Raw genomic sequence first — 23,769 nt, 5'->3', positions numbered from 1 at the left:
TAAAAACTGTGCTTAAAATCTTTATTAACCCCATGTGCACTGTTCAAATGTACTACCCTTTTGTTGTCACCTAATTAAAATGCCTTAAAATGCATCAGATAAATACTTTTTTCCCTTTTTTTTTTGCAAATCTGTTAATCAACCTTAGTCCTAAAACCTAAGTCAAAACTACTACATTGTTTAGAAAATTACAGGATTTTAGCTCTTCAATTGCCAAATTCATAAATGGTGTCACTGATTTGATGAAAAAAACACATAAGACATATTTTCAATCTAAAAATTAATTGTGGCCTGGATTTTTTGTTGGACATATGAAATATTAATAACAACATTGGTTTTGATGCATTGATAGATTTGAATGTTTTCTCTCTAATTTACTGTTGATGGCTGTTTTTGCCCCATTGACTTCCATTATAACCACATTTGATTGTGCATAAATACACAGTCTTTGTTTTTGTTTACTCCATGTAGTTTTGAGAGCTGAGATGCATCTTTTGATTTTCTCAGACACATCAAGATAAGTGCGTTAAAAAAAAGTCAGTCTCACACAACCACAGACACACATACACATATTTTAATATGCCTATCTAACGGGTAAATAGTGCCACACTGATGATCAGTTATCAGGTCAGATTTTACCTCTTCCCAACAAAGGAAAACCAGCAACAATCAAAACTGCATGATTATATGGTGTCTTGGTTTTATAAAAAAAAATGTGGTTATAATAAAAGTCAATGGGGAAAAAACAGCCACCAACAGTAAATTAGAGAGAAAAAAAAAATCAATCAAAAACAATGCATTAAAGGCAATAATGATATACATGTCCAAGATTTTGATAAAAGCTAAAAAAATCCAGTCAACAACTACTTTTTACATTTAAAATACATCATTTTGTGTGCTTTTCCACCAAATCAGTGACATCATTTATGAATTTGTCAATTAAATAGTTAAAATCCTGTAATTTTCTAAACAATTTAATAGTTTTGATCATGATTGAGGTTGATTAACAGATTTATGCAAAAAAAAAAGTATTTATCTGATGCATTTTTACAGCAGTTCAAATAAGTAAATGTTTTCATCCCTGAAATAATTTGCCCAGATTGTATTGTTGAGATTTTTTCATTTTCTCAAAATATGAGTCAAAATAAGATTTGTCACCAAAATCATTCTGCTAGCTGAAACACAGAAAAAGTAATGGCCAAATAAAGACACAAAAACACCCCAGAGTGGATGAAAACATCCCCAACAGGACATAAGGGTTAAATGTGTGTATTGTTATCATTTAGATCTTATGTATATAATACTGTCACAATGTACAAACCTCTAACAAATTAATGAAATCATTTATTTCAAATGAACGCATTAACTTAATCCCAATGTGGCAGACTACAGACTTCCAACAAAGCTCAGGGTAAAACAACAAAGTGGGTCTAAACTCGACCGAACTGAATATTTCTAATATACTTGAACACTTAAAGCTTGTGAGCAGCTCTCACAAATGGCTCGGTTGTATATCATCCTCAAAGAAAATCCCATCACATAATAAACATCAAATCCATTATGACCATCAGAATAAGCAACCAAAATACAGGACAAATGACTTAAAGGGTTAGTTCACCCAAACATTAAAATGTACTCCTCTTTTACTCACCCCCAAGCGGTTCCAAACCGTGTCTTTCTTTTGTTGAACATGAAAGAAAGTTTTGAAAAAAGCTTTATATATTCCTCCATATTAGGAAAAACAAAAACTATGGAAGTCAATGGTTACAGGTTTTCTTATGTGATTAAAAACTCAAAAATGTCTGAAAAAATTCTCACAGAAGGCCAAATCTTCTATCATAACATTTTACATATATTAACAGGCAACATCACATACATATATATAACCTTTCAAAATCACACTCCTTTCTACTCTCACTAATAAGTCATCTTCAATGTAAACAGTGTGAACATCCACCATTAGGGCTGTGCTTAAATTGAATGTACATCTTACTAAACTCTGAAGGCTGACAGGCTAATTCTCTTTGGTTGGTTCTGTGTGCTACATTCATTTACGGTGTGTGTGTGTGTGTGGCTTGAAAACAAGGATTTATCTCATGCTATTAAGCAGCAGAATGCACAAATTGGTGCAGCCACTTAAACACAAGAATTAGATCAAATGTACTGACACACACATTACTTCAATTGTCTAATATACCAAACATAATGAACTAGATGCTGCAAAACAGTACAACACAGTTGTAAATAAACAGCTCTGAATCCATATTTTTGGATGTGCTTTTCCAGTGAATCTCCTGTATCACTTTGGGGTGGTTGGTAACCCCCAGCTGGAGACCCATTTGGTTGAATCTCCGTTTAAATGGTTGCAATCATGCCGCATCACTGTATAAATCCAGCAAACCAAGTCTGCTGCTTAAATCTCCCACTCCTCAGGCTCATAACGCTCATACTGGGTCAAATGTAGCTCGCCCATGGCATTGCTCGTTCTTGATGAAAAAAATAACCCCAGATCCAAGCAGCAGGCAGAGACTCTTCATTATAATGCGGAAATGCAGTCGAGGCTCATTACTTGTGTGGCGGTCGGACACGGCGCACCACTTTTTTCTCATATGCCGCCTTCATGCTCTTCTCAATCTGTTTGAGGAACACCTGTGGTATTCTTCCACACAAGGTGTTAACCGTGTCTAGGAACTTAGTCTGAAGAGGGTAAAACAAAGACTGGAACAAGTTCTCCTCAAAGGGATACTGGAAGAGAAGATAAAGACATTATGTTCAAGGCAGTGTTTGGTATATGTGTGCAGACATGATGAACAAGGGCTATGTGTGATATCTGTCTGAATTGCAAACAGCCGAGGGGCCCATGTGACTCAAGCCTTCAAAAGGCTTCCTCTTGAAGAGACATTTTCCCGCTATTAGCCTTCAAGGAGGGATTCAAGGAGACTGCACTCTGAACGCACAATGCAACACTTCTATTTATTCCCATATGATTCAACACCCTTTTGTTAGCACTGGAAATTAGAAGGTATACAGAGCTGGCAAAGACAAATGGGTTATGATTCCTGTTATAAGTCTTATGGGCAATTCAAAATATGCTATATAAAATAATTAGGCTTATGTTTTCTGAAAATTATTTCTAAGACGTGTTATGTGGTTACCAGGATGTTCAGATTGAATTGAATTGCACAAAATTACATTAACCTCAAAGTTGTATTGCGCCAGGTTTTAGCAAGGTTGCTATTTTTCACCTGCAGTCCCTGGACAGGTAAACCTAAACAATTATAGAAAAAAAATAATAATAAAGAAAAAAAACTTATAAAATTGTCAATTTAAAACCTACTGAGGTGACGCAGTGGCACAGTAGGTAGTGCTGTCGCCTCACAGCAAGGTCGCTGGTTCGAGCCTCGGCTCAGTTGGAGTTTGTGTGTGGAGTTTGCATGTTCTCCTTGTGTTTGCATAGGTTTCCTCCGGGTGCTCCGGTTTCCCCCACAGTCCAAAGACGTATGGTGTAGGTAAATTGGGTAGGCTAAATTGTCCGTAGTGTATGAGTGTGTGTCTGAATAAGTATGTGTGGATGTTTCCCAGAGATGGGTTGCGGCTGGAAGGGCATCTGCTGCGTAAAAACGCGCTAGATAAGTTGGCGGTTTATTCTGCTGTGGCGACCCCGGATTAATAAAAGGACTAAGCCGACAAGAAAATGAATGAATGAATGAATGAAACCTACAGACACAAATCATACAGACTAAACAGAGACCAATCAAACAGACGTCGAAACGTTTTGTAGTTTGTGCATGTGATTAATTTTGTTGGAAGACAATTCCATAGTCATGTGGCTTTATAAGAAAGAGGATTGGCTAAATTATGTTTTACATCTAGGGACAATAAACTCCCCTCTCTCTTGCCATGAAGCATGTCGTTCGAGATATTTTCTCTGATGTAAGAGCAAAAAATTCTTAACGAATTAGCAGAAATTGACAGATTATAAATAATTTTACAAACTAAACAATTGTTGTATTAATTATTCATATTATCAAAACTTTATACTATGCTATACCAAAAAAGAAGGCTATGTTTTTTTTAAAGATATTACAGTGATGGTACAGCTGAGGTTTTATATCATGGATTTGAAGTGCTTTCCCCCCTCTAATGACACATACAAAGGGAGAATGTCAATCAGAGTGTTTCTGCAGGCTGTTTTTATGATGTGTGATTATAAAAAAAACAAAATGAATACATTTTTACTATTAGAAGCTAGTTGTATTCACTGACTGTTATTAAACCCCATTATTAAAGAGATTTTTTGCATTAAAGGTGCCCTTTTAAATATAAAGAAAACTATATTAATTACTTTAAGCATCATATTATAGAGATAATGACGTGTTTGCACAAGCTCTGCAATTCGCCATTTGTCATGTTGACAGATGAGGTCATTACAATTACACTGTTATTATGGTATAACACTATGCTAATTGTAGTTTCTAAAAAAACAAAACAATAACAAAGGTAATAAGCAAAACACAAATTTGTATAATACGAATGCGGGTAAGGAAAAAATAAACAAATTATAAATAATACAAAAATAAATTATAATAATTGTATATATTTAAAAAAAATGGCTGCAACTTTGAGAATTTACAAAATTTATTAAATTAAAAATCCATTTTTTAAACGTAAATGTGATGTTAAGAACAGATGAAAATGCACTAACAAACGGAGATCCGTTTGTCTTTGCCAGCTCAGTCTACCTTATAATTTTCAGTGCTAACAAAGCAAATGCTGAGGGTGTTAAATCATTTGAGAATAAATAGAAGTGCTGCATTGTGCATTCAGAGTGCAGTCTCCTTGAATTAACATTATTTAATGCATTGTGAGTTAAGAACCAAAAACGAATGACTGTATTTGTATTAAATAACGTTAACAAAGATTCATAAATACTGTAATAAGTGCACTGTTTCTTATGAGAGTTACACTAGCCACTTTATTAGGTACACCTTACAAGTACCAGGTTAGAGCCCATGTTGCCTTCAAAACTGCCTTAATACTTTGTGGCATAGATTCAACAAGGTATTGGAAATATTCCTCAGAGATTTTGGTCCATATTGACATGATAGCATCACACAGTTGCGGCAGATTTGTTGGCAGCACATCCATGATGTGAATCCCTCTTTTCACCACATCCCAATGATGCTCTATTGGATTGAGCTCTGGTGACTGTGGAGGCCATTTGAGTACATTGAACTCACTGTCATGTTCAAGAAACCAGGCTGAGATTATTTGTGCTTTATGACATGCGTTATCCTGCTGGAAGTAGCCATCGGAAGATGGGTACACCGTGATCATACAGGGAGGGACATGGTCAGCAACAATACTCAGGTAAGCTGTAGCACTGGTTTGATGTGTTTGATGCATTCAGAGATGCTCTTCTGCAGACCTCGGTTGTAACGAGTGGTTATTTGAGTTACTGTTACCTTTCTATCAGCTGGAACCAGTTTGGCTATTCTCTTCTGGCATCAACAAGGCATTTGCGCACACAGAACTGCCGCTCACTGGATATTTTCTATTTTTCAGAGCACTTTTTGTAAACCCTAAAGATGGTTGTGCGTGAAAGTCTCAGTGGATCAGCAGTTTCTGAAATAGTCAGACCAGCCATTCTGGCACCAACAACCATGTAATGTTCAAGGTCACTTAAATCACCTTTTGTCCCCATTGTGATGCTCGGTTTGAATTGCGGCAGATCGTCTTGACCTTGTGTACATGCCTGTTGCATTGAGTTGCTGCCATGTGATTGGCTGATCAGAAAATTGCACTAACAAGCATTAGGTCAGGTGTACCTAATGAAGTGGCTGGTGAATGTATCTACACTGTTACCATAATCCCTGATATTTAAATGACACATAGAAGTACAGAACAGCCCTGGCAGCATTATCAGTCACATACTTTTGATATTCCCGACAAAAACATTCCATTTCACATAAAAAATGTGTTTGTTTATTTGTTTGTTTGTTTTTTTTTTGTTACAAGCGGTTTACACACCAGCAATAAAAATGTGATCAATTCTTACACATAGCTCTATTTATTAAAGGGATAGTTCGCCCTTGTTTTAAACCTTAATGAGTTTACTTTTTTTTCAGTTGAACACACACAAGATAATATTTTGAAGAATGCTGAAAACCTGTAACCACTAACTTCCATCGAATTTTATTATTATGGAAGTCAAAGGTTACAGGTTTTCAGCATTCTTCAAAATATCCTTTAAGTGTTGAACGAATAAAGAAATGCATGAAGGCTTGAAACCCTTTGAGGACACTTAAATAGTGAGTAACTTGTCATTTTTTGGGTGAACTACCCCTTTAAATAATTGCAAAGTGACAGAGAAAGTTAGATTTATTACGTTATTTAAATTCAATTATATACATGCATATATACTTTTTAGGCATTTTTACTGCCTTTTTATTAGTTCTAAAATCTAATAATCTCCTTTCAGCTCACCTCATGTATGGCATCATACACCACCCTGAAGGCAGGCTGCTTGTCATCATGATAAACCCCTCGGTTGCCATGTAAAATAGAAACCCCCTCCTCCTCCGCAGCCTTACAGTTGCTTCCATACATGCAGTGATCGGGTCTATAGTTCCACTGGCAAGGGAATATGTACAGACATTCTGCAGACACAAACAAGAATATTCAACGTCATTTCCAAACAGCAAACAACATATACTCATGAAACACTGGAGTATTTGGAGCTGTGCCAATACAGTTGTCAAACAAGCACATATTCTTGCGAAGTGTCTCGCCAATTTAGAGACATTAATAACTGCACCTGTCAGTATCTGTCACACCTGTTCCAGTCAAGAGAACTGTTTGCTTACACAAAAAAAACGCTCTTATCTCTACACAGCCCAGATAAAACGGCAACTTTCAGAAGAGCGAGCAAGGAGAGAGTTGAAACACTGCTGTGTCATACCACGTCTTTTTGATTTTCTGGGAAGATATAGCGCTTGGCTTCTATCTCTGTGCTAGAAATAACAATCCAGGGCTTGGAAAGTTTAGTTGAGATGTACTGCAAAGCTGCGGGGCTTCGTGTGGAAAATAACAGCTTTTCAAATTGGATTTAAGCCTCCGGCAAAAACCTCAATTAAACTAGCGTTGTAACACTAGAGCACAAATCAACAAAAACAAAAGAAAATATGCAGGTTTATATGCAAGTTTCAGTCAGGCACAACGATGTGGACACTTACTAATCTTATCATCCACTGTTTTCTATTGTTAAAAGCATTCTAATACTGAAGTACTTTGATACTTACCATAGTACTATGTTGGCCTGCATGATATTGAAACAATCTAACATTTCAATATTTTTTTATTCTGTATTATATATTGCGATATGAATACAATTTCGCAATTACGGTCTTCATCATATAATATATTTAATCAAATGAATCTTTATTAAACTTCTTTATGCTCTATTAAAATGCTTTAAGCTCTCTTACAATGCTCATACAGTCACAGGCATACAGTCACTTTGTTAAACTTTCAAACTGTTAAAGTTAAATTCTGCAGTGTCCCCACAAATCTTGTGTATTTTGACCTGTGGTTTCTGGTCAAATATAATCCCAACTCAACATTGCATATCTTGTGATGTGACTATTGCGAACACACACACTGCGATATCGATGCTCAAACAATATCATATGCAGCCCTGGTTCCACGTTACTCTGTGGAAAGCCCTGCTTTTACCATGGCAAATGTCCAAAAACATTATATTAAAATAGTGCATGCCCAAAATAATACACTCCAAAATCAAGGTATTGTGAAACAATTGTATTTATAAAATACTAAAATACTTTGTAGAATGGTGTTACCATGGTATATGTCCAAAAATGCATTTTATTAATAGAGTATTAATAACCAAAAACATGCTAAAATCAAAAGTGTTTTGATAAATACCATAATATTTACAAAATACTCCAAGTTACTTCAAAACAAATGCCATGGTATTACCAAAAGACATGTCTAAAAACAAGATATTAGCAAAATGCACATATAAAAACCACACAAACACATAAAAACAATGCATTTTGTACCCCAGGGTACTTCAAAAATAACATTATAACACCATAGTTGTTTCAGCCAATGTTGTCGAATCATAATTAAGCACACACACGCACGTACACGCACGTGCACGCGCGCACACACACACGCACACGCACACACACACACACACACACACGCACACGCACACACACACACACACACACACACACACACACACACACACACACACACCTGGATTGTAGTGAAAGATGATGTTGAGGAGGTCTTGGTCTCCCCATGTGATGTGGTTCTTGTATTTCTGATAGAGAGGGTGAAGCAGATTTTCCCATGACAGACCGCTGGCGATCATACTGTTCTGTAAAATCAATAGTGGCAGGTTATTTTCCTCAACAGTGAGTCTGGCAGCCACTTCTCAGACAGCTGTTGATATGGAAATTGAGGTTGTTTCAGAAGAAGAAATTTTCTTTTTGTCCCCCCAGACAGCCTTGAAAATGTGCTTGGGTTGGAAATTACAGTTCTAGCCGAGTTACAGAAATATGCTAATCTAGACTGCTCTCACCCACTATCTCTCTCTCTTTCTCTCTCTCTCTCTCTCTACTCGACGGATGGCAATCAGTAGACTTCCATCACTGCCTACTATAAACAGCCCGAGGTTAAAAGGCTTTAAATGTGCAAAGAAACCTCAGAAGACATGCGAAGAGCAAAGCCTAAGCCCATGATTTAAGAGGAATAAACCACACAAGAAAAACACAGACAATATTTAGTAATAAAGCACAGAAAAACGATGCAGCAAAAATGTATTGCATTTAATATATCTGCAAGTATGTAGAAATAAAAAAAAATCTGCCAAGTCACAGCAGATTACCAATTTGTGTCAGATTTTTGAAATGTCTTAGTAATAAAACCAAGGCAACTAATATGTGTTGTTTTAAATGCCAGAGGTCAAAGACATCAAACAATTATAAGGTATATTCATTCATTTTCTTTTTAGCTTAAACCCTTTATTAATCAGGGGTTGCCACAGCAGAATGACCCGCCAACTTATCCAGCATATTTTGCAGCTGCAACCGATAAGGTATATTATAAAATATAATTATCGTATTTTCCACACCATAAGGCGCACCAGATTTTTAGACGCAGTCTATTTTACAGGGTCTATTTCTGTACATAACCCATACATAGGGCACACCGTATTATAAGGCACATACTAAAACGTCTACAATAAAGGTAATGGAAGCAAAACAGTGAGTTTGCCTGAACTTAGTCTACTTTTTAACAATAAACTCACATAATTTTTTAATCAATCTTATCCCCCAAATCTAACAAAGTCTCATCTTCTGTGTCTGAATTGTACAGTTGCACAAGTTCACCATTAAATATGCCGGGTTGGCTGTTTAGCAATTATACCGGCTTTCGCGAATGCTCGGACAACAGTTAAAGCAGATACCTTAGCCCAGGCAGCTACGGGGCTGCATATCAGTCTTAGTAAAGGTGTGTTCGCCGTCTGTCAACTATCGCTCCTACCCCACCCGAGTCGCAACTTTATTATGAACGCACTGTTTACACCAATGTCCAGTGGTTGGAGTTCTTTTGTTAATCGCTGCCAGCGTACATAGTGTACTTATTACATTTCTAGGAAATGCTCCAACAGTCAATCAAGTAGAGCACTTACCAAAGTCGCACAACAACATTTTTGCCGATTTCGGACCGCTGTGCACTCATAAGGCACACTGGATTATGAGGCGAATGGCTAATTTTTGACCAAATATAAGCCGTTTAGGTGCGTCTTATAGTGTGGAAAATACTGCATATTCTCTTGTTATTATAGTTATTTAAACTAAAACTTAAAAAATTATTTTTTGCTACTTGAAATAAAATACATTTAAACATATATATATATATATATATATATATATATATATATATATATATATATATATATATATATATATATATATATATATATTAATTAATTAATAAAAAAACATTATAAAAACAATATAGATTTAAACCAAGATTATACAAATACAAAATAACAAAAACTTTAAACTGAAAAAAAGTAAAAACTTTAAAAAAAAAAAAAAACTTAAAAAATAAACAAACGCTAATAAATTATACTGAAATAATTCTGATAAAAAAGCTAAAGAATACACTCAGCAGTGTTATTAATTATTATTGTATTTAACGATTAATTTCACTTGAGATTTTACATAATATATTACAATCTAATGTCCACCAAAAACTGATATAGTAATATATCAATAGATATATATCATGCAACTCTAATATTAAAAGTTTAAAATACAGACTATGATTTTAGATCAATTGAACGAAATTAGAGCTTTATGATAAGATGTTTGTTGTACACATCCATTTAATATATACAGTGCTCAGCATAATTGAGGAGTAAAAAAAAGGAGTATTTTTTATCTATTTCTCTGTGAATATATGCAATGCATTTTAGTGCATTTAAACAAGACAGAATTATTAAACAATATAAAATAATATTTAAGTCACCAAACATATTTAGAAATAGAAAGATAAAACGTAATAGAAAGATAAAAGTAAATTCATGGAAAATATTGCGAAAAAACTACAAAATTTCAACTCAATTTTTCTTTTTTTTCTTTTTTTTTCTTTTTTTTATTTGTTTTTAATGTTTTTTTTATAACATATAAATTTGTGTGTGCTAGTTTTTGGACCGTTATCGTAAGTTATATAGTTAGATAAGCTCCAGATTTGGTTTCAGTACAGACTAATCTAATGTATACGCACAAATATAATACTGTAAAGCTTCCTATTAAAATTTGAATTTAAAAGACAGAATTGTGAGTGGTGTACTTATATATGCTGAGCAGTGTCTATCTATCAGCTATATACATCTAATTCTCTTGTTCCTTACCCTGAACAAAGTGTTACGAATCCTTGTGAGGTTCATTAGCATGACCCCTGAATTGACCCCTGTGACTCCATAATAGGGGTGTCTGGCGAAGCGACTATACCAGCCGATCTTGGGGATCTCGTGCTCTGGGGCCATAGCAGCTAACTGAGTGCTGTTGAACGCCTTCAGAAACTTCCAGATGTCATCCATAGGCCGGAGAAACAGCACATCTGTGTCCACGTATAACAGAGAGTCCACATCCTTCAAGATAACCTGAAATTAGAGGAAATGCCTGGTTACGGTCAGAGTGGCGGTGAGATGGAAAGCACAAACAACTGAAAAAATGAACATGAACCGGCAGGACCTACAGGAAGAAATAGCCTCTGGGCGGCACACGGCTTGAAGAGTTTCTTCCATTCGTCTGCATTCCCCACAGAGAAGGTGATTGGATATATGCTGTAGTGAAACCTGGAGGACAGCGTCTGAGGCCACTGACTGAACTGTGAGGGGAAATTGGAAGAATCTGTCAACGTCAGGACTGTCAGACTCGGGTAAACCGCACATCTATTGCTTACAGGTGTCAGCCAAGAGAAGTGTACAAGGAAACCTATAGCAATCCTTCAAATGAGCAACATTTTAGGGTATTGGCAAGAACTGTGATTTATTGAATGTCATGAAGATGTCCATCCATAATGCTACACTCCTTGAAAATGCAAGCCTCAGTCTAAATTTTTTATGAAACTTAAAATACATTGCTCTGGGTACATTTTAGTGTACATTTCAGATGACAAATCCACTGTAGACGCCGTCTACACTTTTGTGAATCTAAAATACGTTAATTTGAGTTTGTTTTGTTACATTTACATTTCAAATTTAGTCATTTAGCAGATGCTTTTTTCCAGAGCGACTTACAATTGAGGAGGTATTCAGCGATTCAACAAGAAGTGGCAACACATACAAGAAGTGACAATATACCTTTTTTGTTCTCAGAGAATTTAGCACTACAATAGGAGATTTTTTTCGTTTTTTGGAGGTTTTTTTTGAAAGAGTGAGAGAAAGTGCTTCTATAGGTGGTTTTGATATTATTCAATGGGGTATTATTCAAGCCATTATTGTTGTACATTAGAGATACACATTGTTCTTGTACATGTCAATGTGAAGACGGCGCTCGTCGTAGAGATCACCTAGCGAATCTCTGACCTAAACCCTTCAATAAACCCATTCAACAGTATTTTCGAAAGCAAACGTCAGAGAAAAGTGGACCGCGATCCTATAGTTTTACCTTGATTTTACATTTTCATTAGTTACTTTTCCATCCACCTATTTTTATGTGCATTTTGGATATGTGCATAAAAAAAGGTTGATGCACATAAATTCGGAAAATGCGCATAAAAACGTATACGCATAGCCGAGTGGAAAAACTATTTAATATATAAACTATAATGGAATCACTTTTACCGAACACATTCCAGTATGCGCATTAAAACAAGTCTTTTTTGATTTTGTTTTAAAGAGATCATGTGATAATAAAAATGTGTTTGAATGGACGGACCATCAGGCTGAGCACATTGTAAAACATCTGAAATGTTGTTTTGGTCATTCTAAAATGCCTTAACCCTTTCAGTATTAGTGTTATTATATTATTAATGACCATCGAAATCAAGAGCGTCTTGTGTTCTGCGTCTCTCGTCTTCAAACGCCACTGCGCGTTCACTGCATATAAGGATTGCCTTCGGAGGTGCATGTATTATATAGGTAAAAGATTCATGCAGCCTCTCCTTCCACAGCAAATTCCGTTTTTACTGTTAATATTTGGCACCAGTTAATCAGAAAGTGACTAAGTGATTTTGCTCGCTTTGACTTGTTGGATGGAAACGCTGCTTTATTTGCACATCTTTTATGTGATAATCCAGTTTTGCGCATAAAGTGAACCCAAGCTCTTTCTCTGCTGTGGGATGAATAAGGGTATATCTAACATCACTCTGAATAACAAATTTGCATGAACAATTTTCATCCGTTTTGACATTTGAAAAAAAAAAAAAGTAATAATTACACAATGGGCTATATGCACAGCTAGTGCTTTCAGCAAGCGGTAAACTTCCTGTGAAAGATTAATGTGACTATTTTCCGTTTCACAAGGTTCATTTTACAGCATCAATGTTGTAATGTAATTGTAAAATAATACAATCATTTAGATAGACTTAAGCATTCATTTAGTTGTTTAAGCGTAAAACAAGATGATAGACCGTGTAAACGCTAGTGCATAAACTCTATTGGAAATACTGAGGTAAAATACATTTCGATAGTTTAAAGACATGGCACGGAAAAACTGAATTTAATGCAGTGCTTCTTGTCTGGTCTGAAACCAACTTTAGGTTAGGATTAGGAAGGAAGCGCTTTGGTTGGCTGACTGAAAATTTAAATTCTGTGCATATACCCCATTCTCGCCCTTAATAAACCATTAACTATGACTTTTGCTTCAATAAAGGCCTAATTTGCTGCTTAATAATAGGTAGCAGCTACATTTAGACATTAGGATTAGGCAATAAACAGCCAATGTCTTAATTATAGTCAGTTATTAAGCCACCAGTAAATAGTGAAAACTGTTACATAAACTGAAGTGTTACTATTTAATTTATTGTGGATAACAAAATGGGATGTCTCATCTTTGACTCATATAAACAATAGCAAATGCGTGAATTATCACATCAATACATATTTGTCAAAATAATAGCAAAACTGTTATGAGAATAGTGTAGTTTTATCATTATTAGCTGTAATCCAAGAGATAATAACTTTTGTGTAAGTTCAGAGTTTGTTTAAGTCCGTGTCAACAGCCAAATTTATGAACAACATTTTTGTTCTTAACCCAATTATAATTATATGTTTGGTTCCATTTCATAATTTCAAGCTGTCTTTAACAACATCAGGACTAATCTGCAACCCACTTTTTGCTTATAACCCAGCAGTTAAGGTTTATAACACCTGCTGATGGCCAAACAACTACTGCTGCAGGAAACTATTCAGGACATTTTTTGAATAACAAATGACATTGCATTCCTTCTCTGTTGCTCTTCAAAGCTTTCAGTTCCTTTATCTGCAGGAATACAATGCAGAATGAGATCAAGATCAGGGCCAGAGGGCACTTCTCAGAAAGCACTGGCCAAGTGTAAAAAAACAATATGCTGCTATTTTCAATAACAGTCCCTCTATGGAAAGAAACACTTGTCTTTCTCTCGACTGTAGAAAAGAAGCACAGTACCAGCAATCAAATAATGTGTTTAGACAGTTTTAAAGAGATCGATAGATGCATGAGGTTTCTCACGTTACTCTTCTCACCAGATTGGCTATCATGGTTAGCTCAACATTGTCTGAGGGTTACCACAAAGCCACTAGTGTAATACAATTGACAGTCAGGGTTCTGTCAACAGCCTAATTAAACATACAGAGAAATCCTGTGGCAAATATATTGTATAGCTAATTATTGGGGTATAAAAAACATTCCTTATGAATATTGATTATAATAATTTTGTTAAAATCACATGAGCAAGACCGATTCAGCTCCTATCGAAGTTTTGCAAAAGGTCCATATGTCCAAATATAACAAAAAAAAACTGATTTTTAATTTATTTTATTTAAATAATAAACAACTAACCAAACAGAAATGTTCAGCATTTACTGAAACTACTTAATAAATAATAAAACAGCCTATCAGCAATTAAACTGAATTACTATCAGAGCAATGAAATAACCCCCCAATAGTTATTCTGGCATAGCACGAGTAGACAAAGTATCTGCGAGAAAAAGAATCAGAATTGAGCATTCATCCACAAAATTGTGCCCAAAATGTGTGCCAGATTTTTTTTTCTGTCCAAGAATGCTGCATAGTTAGAGCTAGTTAGACATAGCTTGTCTGTAATGCAGTGCTTCAGCGCAATGCATTGTCGCTGAAATAATGAGCATTACTGAGATTTTAAGGCAATTTTGTGATATAACAATGTAGTAGAAATCGTCATATTGCAAGTAGGTTTTTTTAATTACTCTGTATTAACATGATTGAGCTAATACTAAGTAGGGCTGCACAATATATCGTTTATGAATCAATATTGCAATGTGACTATTGCAGATGTGCACATCACAGAATCTTCAAGCCTGATTTATACTTCTGCGTCAAGTGACCGGCGTAACCCACGGCGCAAGCAACGCGCGTGGCTGTGCATTTATACTTCTGCGCGCTGTCTCTGTTGGTCTGCATTAACACTTCCGAAACGCTAGTAGGCAGTGAGGTGAAAATGTTCCTCTGTGTCGAGTTTCTTCTCTGCTTTTTTGCTTTTCCTAAACTCTTCCGGGATGCACAAGTGGCTCAAACTTGCTCATTTTGAGGCATGAACCGGTGGACGTGCAAAAACTTTAACTATGAGGTGAACACAATACAAAACTTTCCATCCGGAGCTCCTTCACGGGATTCCACACTTGTAAACAATCGCTCGCGCCATTCGCGTGGCTCTCTGTCCCGCCCAGACTCGTCAGCGCTACCAAGCCGACCAATCACAGAGCTTATGCTACGCGTCGTTGCGACGTGTAGTTACATTTTATGAGAGGTGCACGTCAGTGACGGCGATGGCCACGGCGAAGGGCTATGCGTCAGCGCTGTAGCATACGCCAGCGTTTGACGCAGAAGTATAAATCAGCCTTCAGTGTCAAGTATGGGTTATTGTTGACCAGGAGCTAGTAGATTAATGGCAAATTTGGGGATTTAAAGTTTATCATTTGCATTAGTTTTTATTCTGTTAAAGATATCAAGTGAGTTTAAAGCACTTTGGCACAAGAAACCATATCATTTGTTAACAATACCATTTGTAAAAATCACATGTGTCAAACTGCCAGTAAGATTTGAAAATGTAGCAGATAAAGCAATTTCTTCTCTCGTTTTCAAATCTTACTGGCAGTTGGACATTCATCAAACATTTGCCACTGCTTAATTCGGTCTAGGTATTAAAATCAAAGTTTAGAAAAACTCAAGTGCCACAACATGGATAAAAGAATCTTAGGAAATGCTCTTACCCCTCTTTCAAATTGTTCAGCCAAGTCTTCCTCTGCAAAGATGTGAAATTTGATCTTCTTCATGCTGAACAGCAGCGCTGACTTCACCATGTTGAGCGTTTCATCTAGACGGTTCCCACAAGCCACCACTGCCAGGTGCATGACATCCTCTGCCAGTGTGACCTTTGACCTGGGGCGCCCCACCTCACTTTTAAGCCTAGAGGTAAAAAAAAAAAAAAAAAGCTTAAATCAATCAAAACTCATCCAAACCGTGACGTAAACAACAAAAACATCTGGTACTAATCAGCTGGCTCAAACCCTGAGACGACACGCTCATAAAACACTCCGTATGCTGAACATGGCTCTTCAGGCACATGGAAAACCTCTTTAAATGACTCAAGAGTAAACAATTCAGAGTCAGATTTTGGCAAGTAACATGACCAGAGCATATAAGGGCAAGCTTCATTATACAGAACATGTATGTGTATATAGATATATGTGTGTGCGCGTGTACGTGGAAATCAAGACCAGAGATGAAACTGCATATATAATTTATTTGTGACTATGCCATGCAAGTATTTTATAATATTTTCAAAGCAATTCCACAAAAATATTTTATGTTATGTAAAACACATAACTGCAAGTTACATCAGTCAGAAAAGCAGTAGAGATGATGTAGAGGTCTTGATCATCTCTTTCACGGTTCACTGACTTATGGAGAGTTCACACTGCACTCTTTTAGACCAGATTTCGCTCGCTGACAGGTTTTGGGAAATCACATACAATAGCATGAAATCGTAGACAAATCTTACAGCGTGAATCAACAAAAACGTGATCAGAAAGAATAGCAAATGCCTGTATACTTTTTGGCATGCTAATATCTGGACTTGACTGGTTTAAAATCATGCCATCTGAATGAGTACTAAAAAACAACATACATGATGACCAACAGCCAATGAGTAAGCAGGATGCCACAATATCAGACTCAATAAGCTTTGCAATAACATTAAACAGAAACAAAGAAACATTTTGCATTGTTGCAAAATTATTTAATGACCACCTTTTTTCCCCTCTATTTGCACAATGCACACTCCTTGTTCCCTGCATCCCCCAAACATGTCCTTCTTCATAATCCTCTATTCACACAGACCATTTGAATGGTACATTATCAAAACCATTTTTGCAGGGTACGCACGTGACCATGAGTCATCTTTAGGGCTGTAACGATACACGATATAAAATCGAAATCGCGACACTCAGATCTACGATCCTGTGTCGCGGTGTAATAAGGAAGAATCGCGACACACCCACCCCGTGATACCTTTCCAATAACGTCACGCGTGCCTGCAAAAGTTGAGCTAATTAACACTTTTTTTCGTTCGACATTACAAGCACTGCTCCGTTTAAGCCCACGCAATATTTAGCCGGGAGAGCTCGCACGGAGCTCTTAGTAAGGGGCCGTCTGAATGTGTCAAGAATATCAAAAACAAAACCAACTTAACCCCGCTTGACAACCGACAACGCCAGAAACATTGCCAATGCTGTCAAAGCGGCCGGATTTTTAGCTCATATACGATGATTTGCTCACACTGTTAATGTGGCTGCGCAGAGAGGGATGGGCATTCATCAGATGTCAGGTAACAGCGCAAACTTTTCTGTAACCGTGCTGTGCGATTTCTGTTTGAACCTTTGGGAGTGCTGACTGACAGGTGCGTGAGGTCAGAAAACACGACGAAGCTTTCAGTTAAAATAAACACAGTTTCTATAGTTATAGCCTACTTTATTTAGAGATAAAGGTATATGGCTCTGGCTCTAATCACTCTATCTTGCTGGAGTTTATAGCCGTTTCGCTTTACTTCAGGACGCATTAACACCGCTCTGAAGGTCTAATCGTTGTTTTAAGTTATCCAGAGCTGTATGAATATACAAATCTTGAATATCACAATAGTATTAAATATTAAAATTGTAACAACACAGACAGCAACACTTTTGCACAATCGATACCCAGCTGATTCAGTCGTTTATAAGAGGATCGCGCCTCCTCTTTTTTCCTTGTCAACATAAAGGCAGTAAGGTGCGCCTCGTTTTTGGCCCCTTGTTTAACTGCAAGGCATACTTAATTTGCGGGACGATAACGTATAACCCGTGCCTACTGACACATTTGCCAAAGAAGCAAAATGGAAGAAGAATATTGCTGTTTGATACAGACCTGTTGATGCAGAACCAGCGCTTATGTTGACCTGGATCTGCGTAATAAACGCAACAAATAGGCTTTACTTATTATTTTACAGCTTAAAGCATGTACGCAGATTAATGCAATATCATATTTAAACAAACTGTTTACAAAAAGTCTACATATGCGCGCGTGTTGTTGTCTTTTCATCACGCAGCGCGCGCACTTGAACCGCGAGGGAGAGAGAGGAAACCATAGGCTATATCAGGACATAATCTTTAAAATAAGGATTTCTATTAAAATGTAAAAGGTTTTGTGATTATAATAATAACAGCGGGGCATTAAATAAATGCATATTTTCAGTGGAGCAAGCAATTTGAGGAAGTCTGCAATTTTTATTTGATGGAAGAAATAAACATATGATTGGAAAAAAAGCCTATGCCGGTTATTAAAAAGAATCAGTCAGTATTTTCGTTTTGTAATATAAATTAATTATTTAAGTGAAAATAATTTAGGGCAGTCCTATTTATTTTATTCATTTTATATAGATTATTCTGCTCTTCTGTGCTAAACACTGCAGGTGCGTGAAGATGCTCTGTTGTTCTGTTCCGCTATTAATATATAAAAATAAATCAGTATTTTAAAATGCAATATTTAATGTGTCATACACAAAATAGACACGTCAATTTGTTTAATATAAAATTAATAGTAATCTGACCAGTTCACTGTTAATAACCGATTAGCGGCGGTTGTCGGTTAGCAAAATTAATGAAATGAGCATCCCTAGCTATTTAATTTACTTTTTCTATGCAAGAGAACTTGATTGAAAAATAATTTTCAACATGCTTGAACCATCTACACAATGGAAATTAGTTTGGTTTTTCAACAGTATTTTGTTACAAAAGAAAACAGAAGTGATATAGCTTTGGCTATTTATTTATTTTATATATGGCTATTTATATTGTTAATAATTTGCATAGTTAATATTGTTCTTTGATGTTTAGTTTATAAAGATTTTTCAAATGTTATTTTATTAAAATAGTTTTAAAAATCTTTTTTTTTTCCCACCCCACACGAAAAAAATAAAATAAAAAATCGTGATACGAATCGAATCGTGGGTCAAAAATCATGATACGAACCGAATCGTGGGTTTGGTGTATCGTTACAGCCCTAGTCATCTTATGACCTATCAGTGCATTTGTGAGCAAGACAGATTTGTCTGTAATTGTTTTGTAGTCATGCTGTGTTTTTCCACCAGATCTATCATGCAGTGTAAACACAACAGCAACTACATAGTCATGGAGTGTGAAAACAACAACAATTTGACGATTATCAAAAACATGCAATGTTAACTTAGCCTTAGGCATAAAGTCAACTTTGGTAACTTTTCAGTCAGGTTTAGTTCTGGTCTCTGGGCTGGCCCTTTTAATGTTTTCAGCAGAGCATTCATTCAGACCCAATCCCAATTCTACCCCTTAGCCCTTCTCCTTACCCCTACCCCTCGTTTTTGTGCGTTCCTGTGAAGGGGTAGGGGTGTACCAATTCTCTTTAGCTTGAAGGTGTAGGGCAAGGAGGAAGGGGTGAATAGCTCATCGAACGAATATTTTTCAGGACCACACTCGAAACCAAGGGTTAAGAAAATTTCCCAGAGTACACCAGCCACAATGGCAGAATAACAGCACCCAGAAGTAAAAAGATCCATAAATTAGTATTTTCTTTTTTCATTACTATAAATTGTTCAAAAAAAAAAACAAGCATATGTTCGTGCACCGCGTTCGTGTTTTACTGTCATGCTTTAAAAAAAAAAAAAAAAACTAAAATAAAAACCACTAAATTTCGCAATCTATAATCCATAATCATAACTCCTGTACAGCAGTCCCACAACATTCTGTTACTCGATGACAATCAAATCCCCTGTCAGAAAAGTGTAGAGTCTGGGAATAAGCTTTTTACAGTGTCTGCTATAATATTAATATTGTTTTCGTGTGTTTACATAGATGAATATGGCCACTGTGTAAATACACAGAAAAGTTACGGTCTTATTGCCACATTATATCAGTATGATAACATAATATATGCCTTCAGTGATTTCTTAAAGATAAATGCCAAAAAATAAGACAACTGGAATAACTACAGCAGTCGCCATCGTCTGATCTCATATGAAGCAAGAGATCGCGATGACATATGATGACATGTGTAGGTGCTGTTGTGCTGTCCCAATTCTTAGGAGTGAATTTTAAAGCCCTTGCCCTTCACCCTCGGTTTTAAGGGCCATAGGGAAGAGCTAGGGGTACAAAAATAGAATTGGGTTTGGGCCTTACATTCTCTCTGCCATGTAGCTTTATAAGAAGCATACCTGCTGCTGAATTCATAAGCAATTTTGGATTCAGTGTTGAAGGTATTAGCCATTTATGCATCTCTGTATTATCCCGTCATGTTATTAATTTGTCCTTTGTTGATGAAAACACCCATACACACTTATTTACACACACTCCTACGGTACAGAAGATTTAGTTTATCCAACTCATCTAAAGTGCATGTCATTGGATTGCGGAGGAGCCGGAGCAACCGGAGGAACCCTAGCAAATGCAGGGAGAACATGCAAACTCCACACATAAATGCCAAGTGGCACAGCCAGGACTTGAATCAGCGACCTTCTTGCTGTGATGCGACAGTGCTAACCACTGAGCCACCGTGCCACCTTATGTTATATTCACAGTGTATAATAAGTATTCACAGTGTGTAATAAGAATTTATATTAAAAATAATACAAGAAAGACAGAACGGTTGCACGTTTACTCGTCATGATCTACGTGACCCGGAGTTTCACTTGAATACACATTTCCTTGTCTTGAGTCTCAAACATAATAGTTATTGGTGCAGTGTTTGCTTTTGTGATTCATGTTGAGTCTCTATCACTCTGGGGAAGTAAGCTCTCTAACCCTCTCAGCGCTACCCAAGAGACGACCTTTGAGGGGGGAAAAAGTCCTTCATTTATCCAAGGCTTTGGTGGAGGAAACAAATTCATACCGCAAGAAAGGCACGCAGCCTTTCAGACAGACATCAAAGAGCTTCCATTAAGCCAAGGACGTGCAAACACTCTTGCTCTCATTTTAAGTCAACCCAGGACCTTGATATGATGGGAATGTAAGAATATGAAAAACACAGAAACACCTTGGGCTTTGACAATAGAGAAGCATACCTGAAAGAGAATTTTCTCATTTTTAAAATGATTTTTTTTTTACCTATTACAGTTAACAGTCTAGCATCACAAAAGATTGTAGAATCTGCTTTGAAGGCTACATTTCCTGTGGAAAAAGCTTCCCTTGTTTACACCACTAAATCAGCAAGAGGAATTTCATCAGCGGTCTGATTGAATGATATCAAACTATTTATTCTTTTCATTTCTTCAATCATTTATGCAAGACTGAGATGCAATTACGTTATGATCATAAAACCTCAAATATAACCAACACACTACTGAATTTGGTACCTTTTTTAATCTAGACGAAATGTTCACAGACGCTGATAATCTAATATAAATTCTTGCGGTCTGAGTGGATACATCTGGAAACATTTAGACTGTGCGAAAAGAGTTACTCACATAGTTTTAAGGCTGATACTGATTGTTTCTTTTAAGCTACGCAACTGAACACAGACGAAGTGAAACCTGACTGCCAAAATGAATTCAACTGAAAAGTGATCCAAAAATGAATGTACACGAAAAAGGGTGGACTTCTATTGTCTGCTTTCATAGTGAAGAAAATGAAAGCTCTTTTTCTACAGTTTATATAAGAATTGTGATATAAATATTGTTACTTGATTAGTTGTGTGACAGTAACTTGTAAAAAGTATGTCTATAGATTCATTCGGTAGGTCTGTCACAATAATCAACATTATGGGCTCTATTTTGATGGTCCATGAGAATGAGAGATAATGGATCACTTTCACTTTCGCTCTTGGATACCTCTTGGAACCTTGTACGCACAGACATCAATTAGTCTATAAATAATTAATTGCGTTTGTTAAGCACAAATATTTGTTTCAAAACTATTTCTAAATTCAGTTCTAATTTCCAGCAAACGAATAAATGAACAATATTATCGAAGTGTGTTCAAAAACCTGTGTTATATCCTTAAACACATGCTGTGCCCCATATGGTTTAAAACCTGACAGGTGGGCAAATCTAAGCTTGTTTTTAATAAAACAAATATAAATATGGATATAATAAATAATACTACTAATAATAATAACATTATACAAAAGCAAATTGTTATGAATGAACTGAAAAGGCCTCCCGAGATGAAGAAGACATAAAAGCAGTGATTTTTCATATTTATGTAGGCTAGAAAATGGTATGTTTTGTCATATTTTAATCCTTTATATTTATATCCTATATCTACTCTTATTATATCCTATATATATCCTTATTATTTAATTTTTTTCATATGTAAAGATATTTGCCTATTGCTCTCTTGTGCGTATTAAGCAGTGTGTAAGCGCCGGAGATTAGACTGGGTTTGTTTTGGTCTAATGAAAAATCTATTTTAGTTTCTCAAAATAGCGACGCGCCTGCAGTGCGCCTCAGAACGCCTTCCTTTTTAGACCAGAACGCCTATGGACGCACATATGAGCGCTAATGCATTGGCTATTTAAACAGCATAGCGCAACGCCTCAAAACGACTCTTGTGCCAAGCTGAAACTACCAAACAAGGATTGCGCCGCGCCTTGCGCCACATTGCGCCGGGTGTATGATAGGGCCCAATGACTTAAGTCGCACGACACATGGACATGGCCTCAATAATTTTTGGTGACGTAATGGTAATATATATTGGCCAACACAAGAACCAATTCTAGCAACATTTCAGCTGATTGTACAACCTGTCTATTTCTATCGGAGGTGTCTCAGTATGAATAAAAAAATACTATGAATTACTATAGTATATTTTCATGAGTGCCTGACAACTGAAAATAGATCTTGCAGATATCACAACCTCGGTTACTTTTTTACCTTGCACTTTTTATTAACATGAATTATTTATTTAGGATATGCTTTATCACATTCTGAATCCGATAAGTAATTTTTGAAAAGACTATAAATGAATTTAAATATTCATAAGAAAAAAGGTTATGTGTTCTTTGGAAGAGTGTACTTGCATTGTGATGTTATTATATAATGAGTGGCATAAAATGCTCTTAAAATGACTATAATGTTTATCACAATATATTTTAGTGCAATATATCGTACAACAAAAATAGCTATAATGTCAGGCCTGGCTTTTGGTATAGTACACCAATTTATGCATGTTTGGTTGTAGCAAGAATTTACACACACAGAAAATAAAGAAATAAAGTAAGGCTGCAATTAGAGTGCACAATATTAAGAAAATGAACCATTTTGTGAAGCAGACAAATATTCTATGACCAATTATCTGCTCCACCAAAAACACATGACATAAGCATAAAATTAAAATAAGCTGGAACAAAACAGAAATGTAATGTGCATGATGCACAAACCACCGATCCTTATGCATTATAACAATCTAAGTTTTCCTAATCTAAAAATGACATTTCATAATTCATGATTTTTGCTTATATGTGACACAGAACGGATCTGTTT

The 23,769-nt window shown here is 36.1% G+C and overlaps 1 protein-coding gene and 1 long non-coding RNA gene across 6 annotated transcripts in view; one reads left to right on the top strand and one right to left on the bottom strand.

Moving 5' to 3' along the window:
• The window catches only part of LOC141386348 (uncharacterized), a 68,255-nt gene that overhangs the window by 43,581 nt on the left and 905 nt on the right, over positions 1–23,769 (top strand). The window lies entirely within an intron of this gene.
• Positions 1,832–23,769, bottom strand: part of gxylt2 (glucoside xylosyltransferase 2) — a 30,063-nt gene continuing 8,125 nt past the window's right edge. Inside the window, 6 exon segments of one of the 5 annotated variants that reach the window (NM_001110200.1) lie at positions 1,832–2,745; positions 6,487–6,659; positions 8,284–8,407; positions 10,955–11,206; positions 11,302–11,433; positions 15,998–16,193. In NM_001110200.1, coding sequence (NP_001103670.1) covers positions 2,566–2,745; positions 6,487–6,659; positions 8,284–8,407; positions 10,955–11,206; positions 11,302–11,433; positions 15,998–16,193 — 1,057 coding nt within the window. In that variant the 3' untranslated portion in view covers positions 1,832–2,565. 5 annotated transcript variants of the gene reach the window in all.

This window comes from Danio rerio, chromosome 6 (genome assembly GCF_049306965.1).
Source record: "Danio rerio strain Tuebingen ecotype United States chromosome 6, GRCz12tu, whole genome shotgun sequence".
Lineage (NCBI taxonomy): Eukaryota > Metazoa > Chordata > Actinopteri > Cypriniformes > Danionidae > Danio > Danio rerio.
The sequence above is the reverse complement of the archived record's forward strand: the minus strand, read 5'-3'. Positions and strand labels throughout refer to the sequence as shown.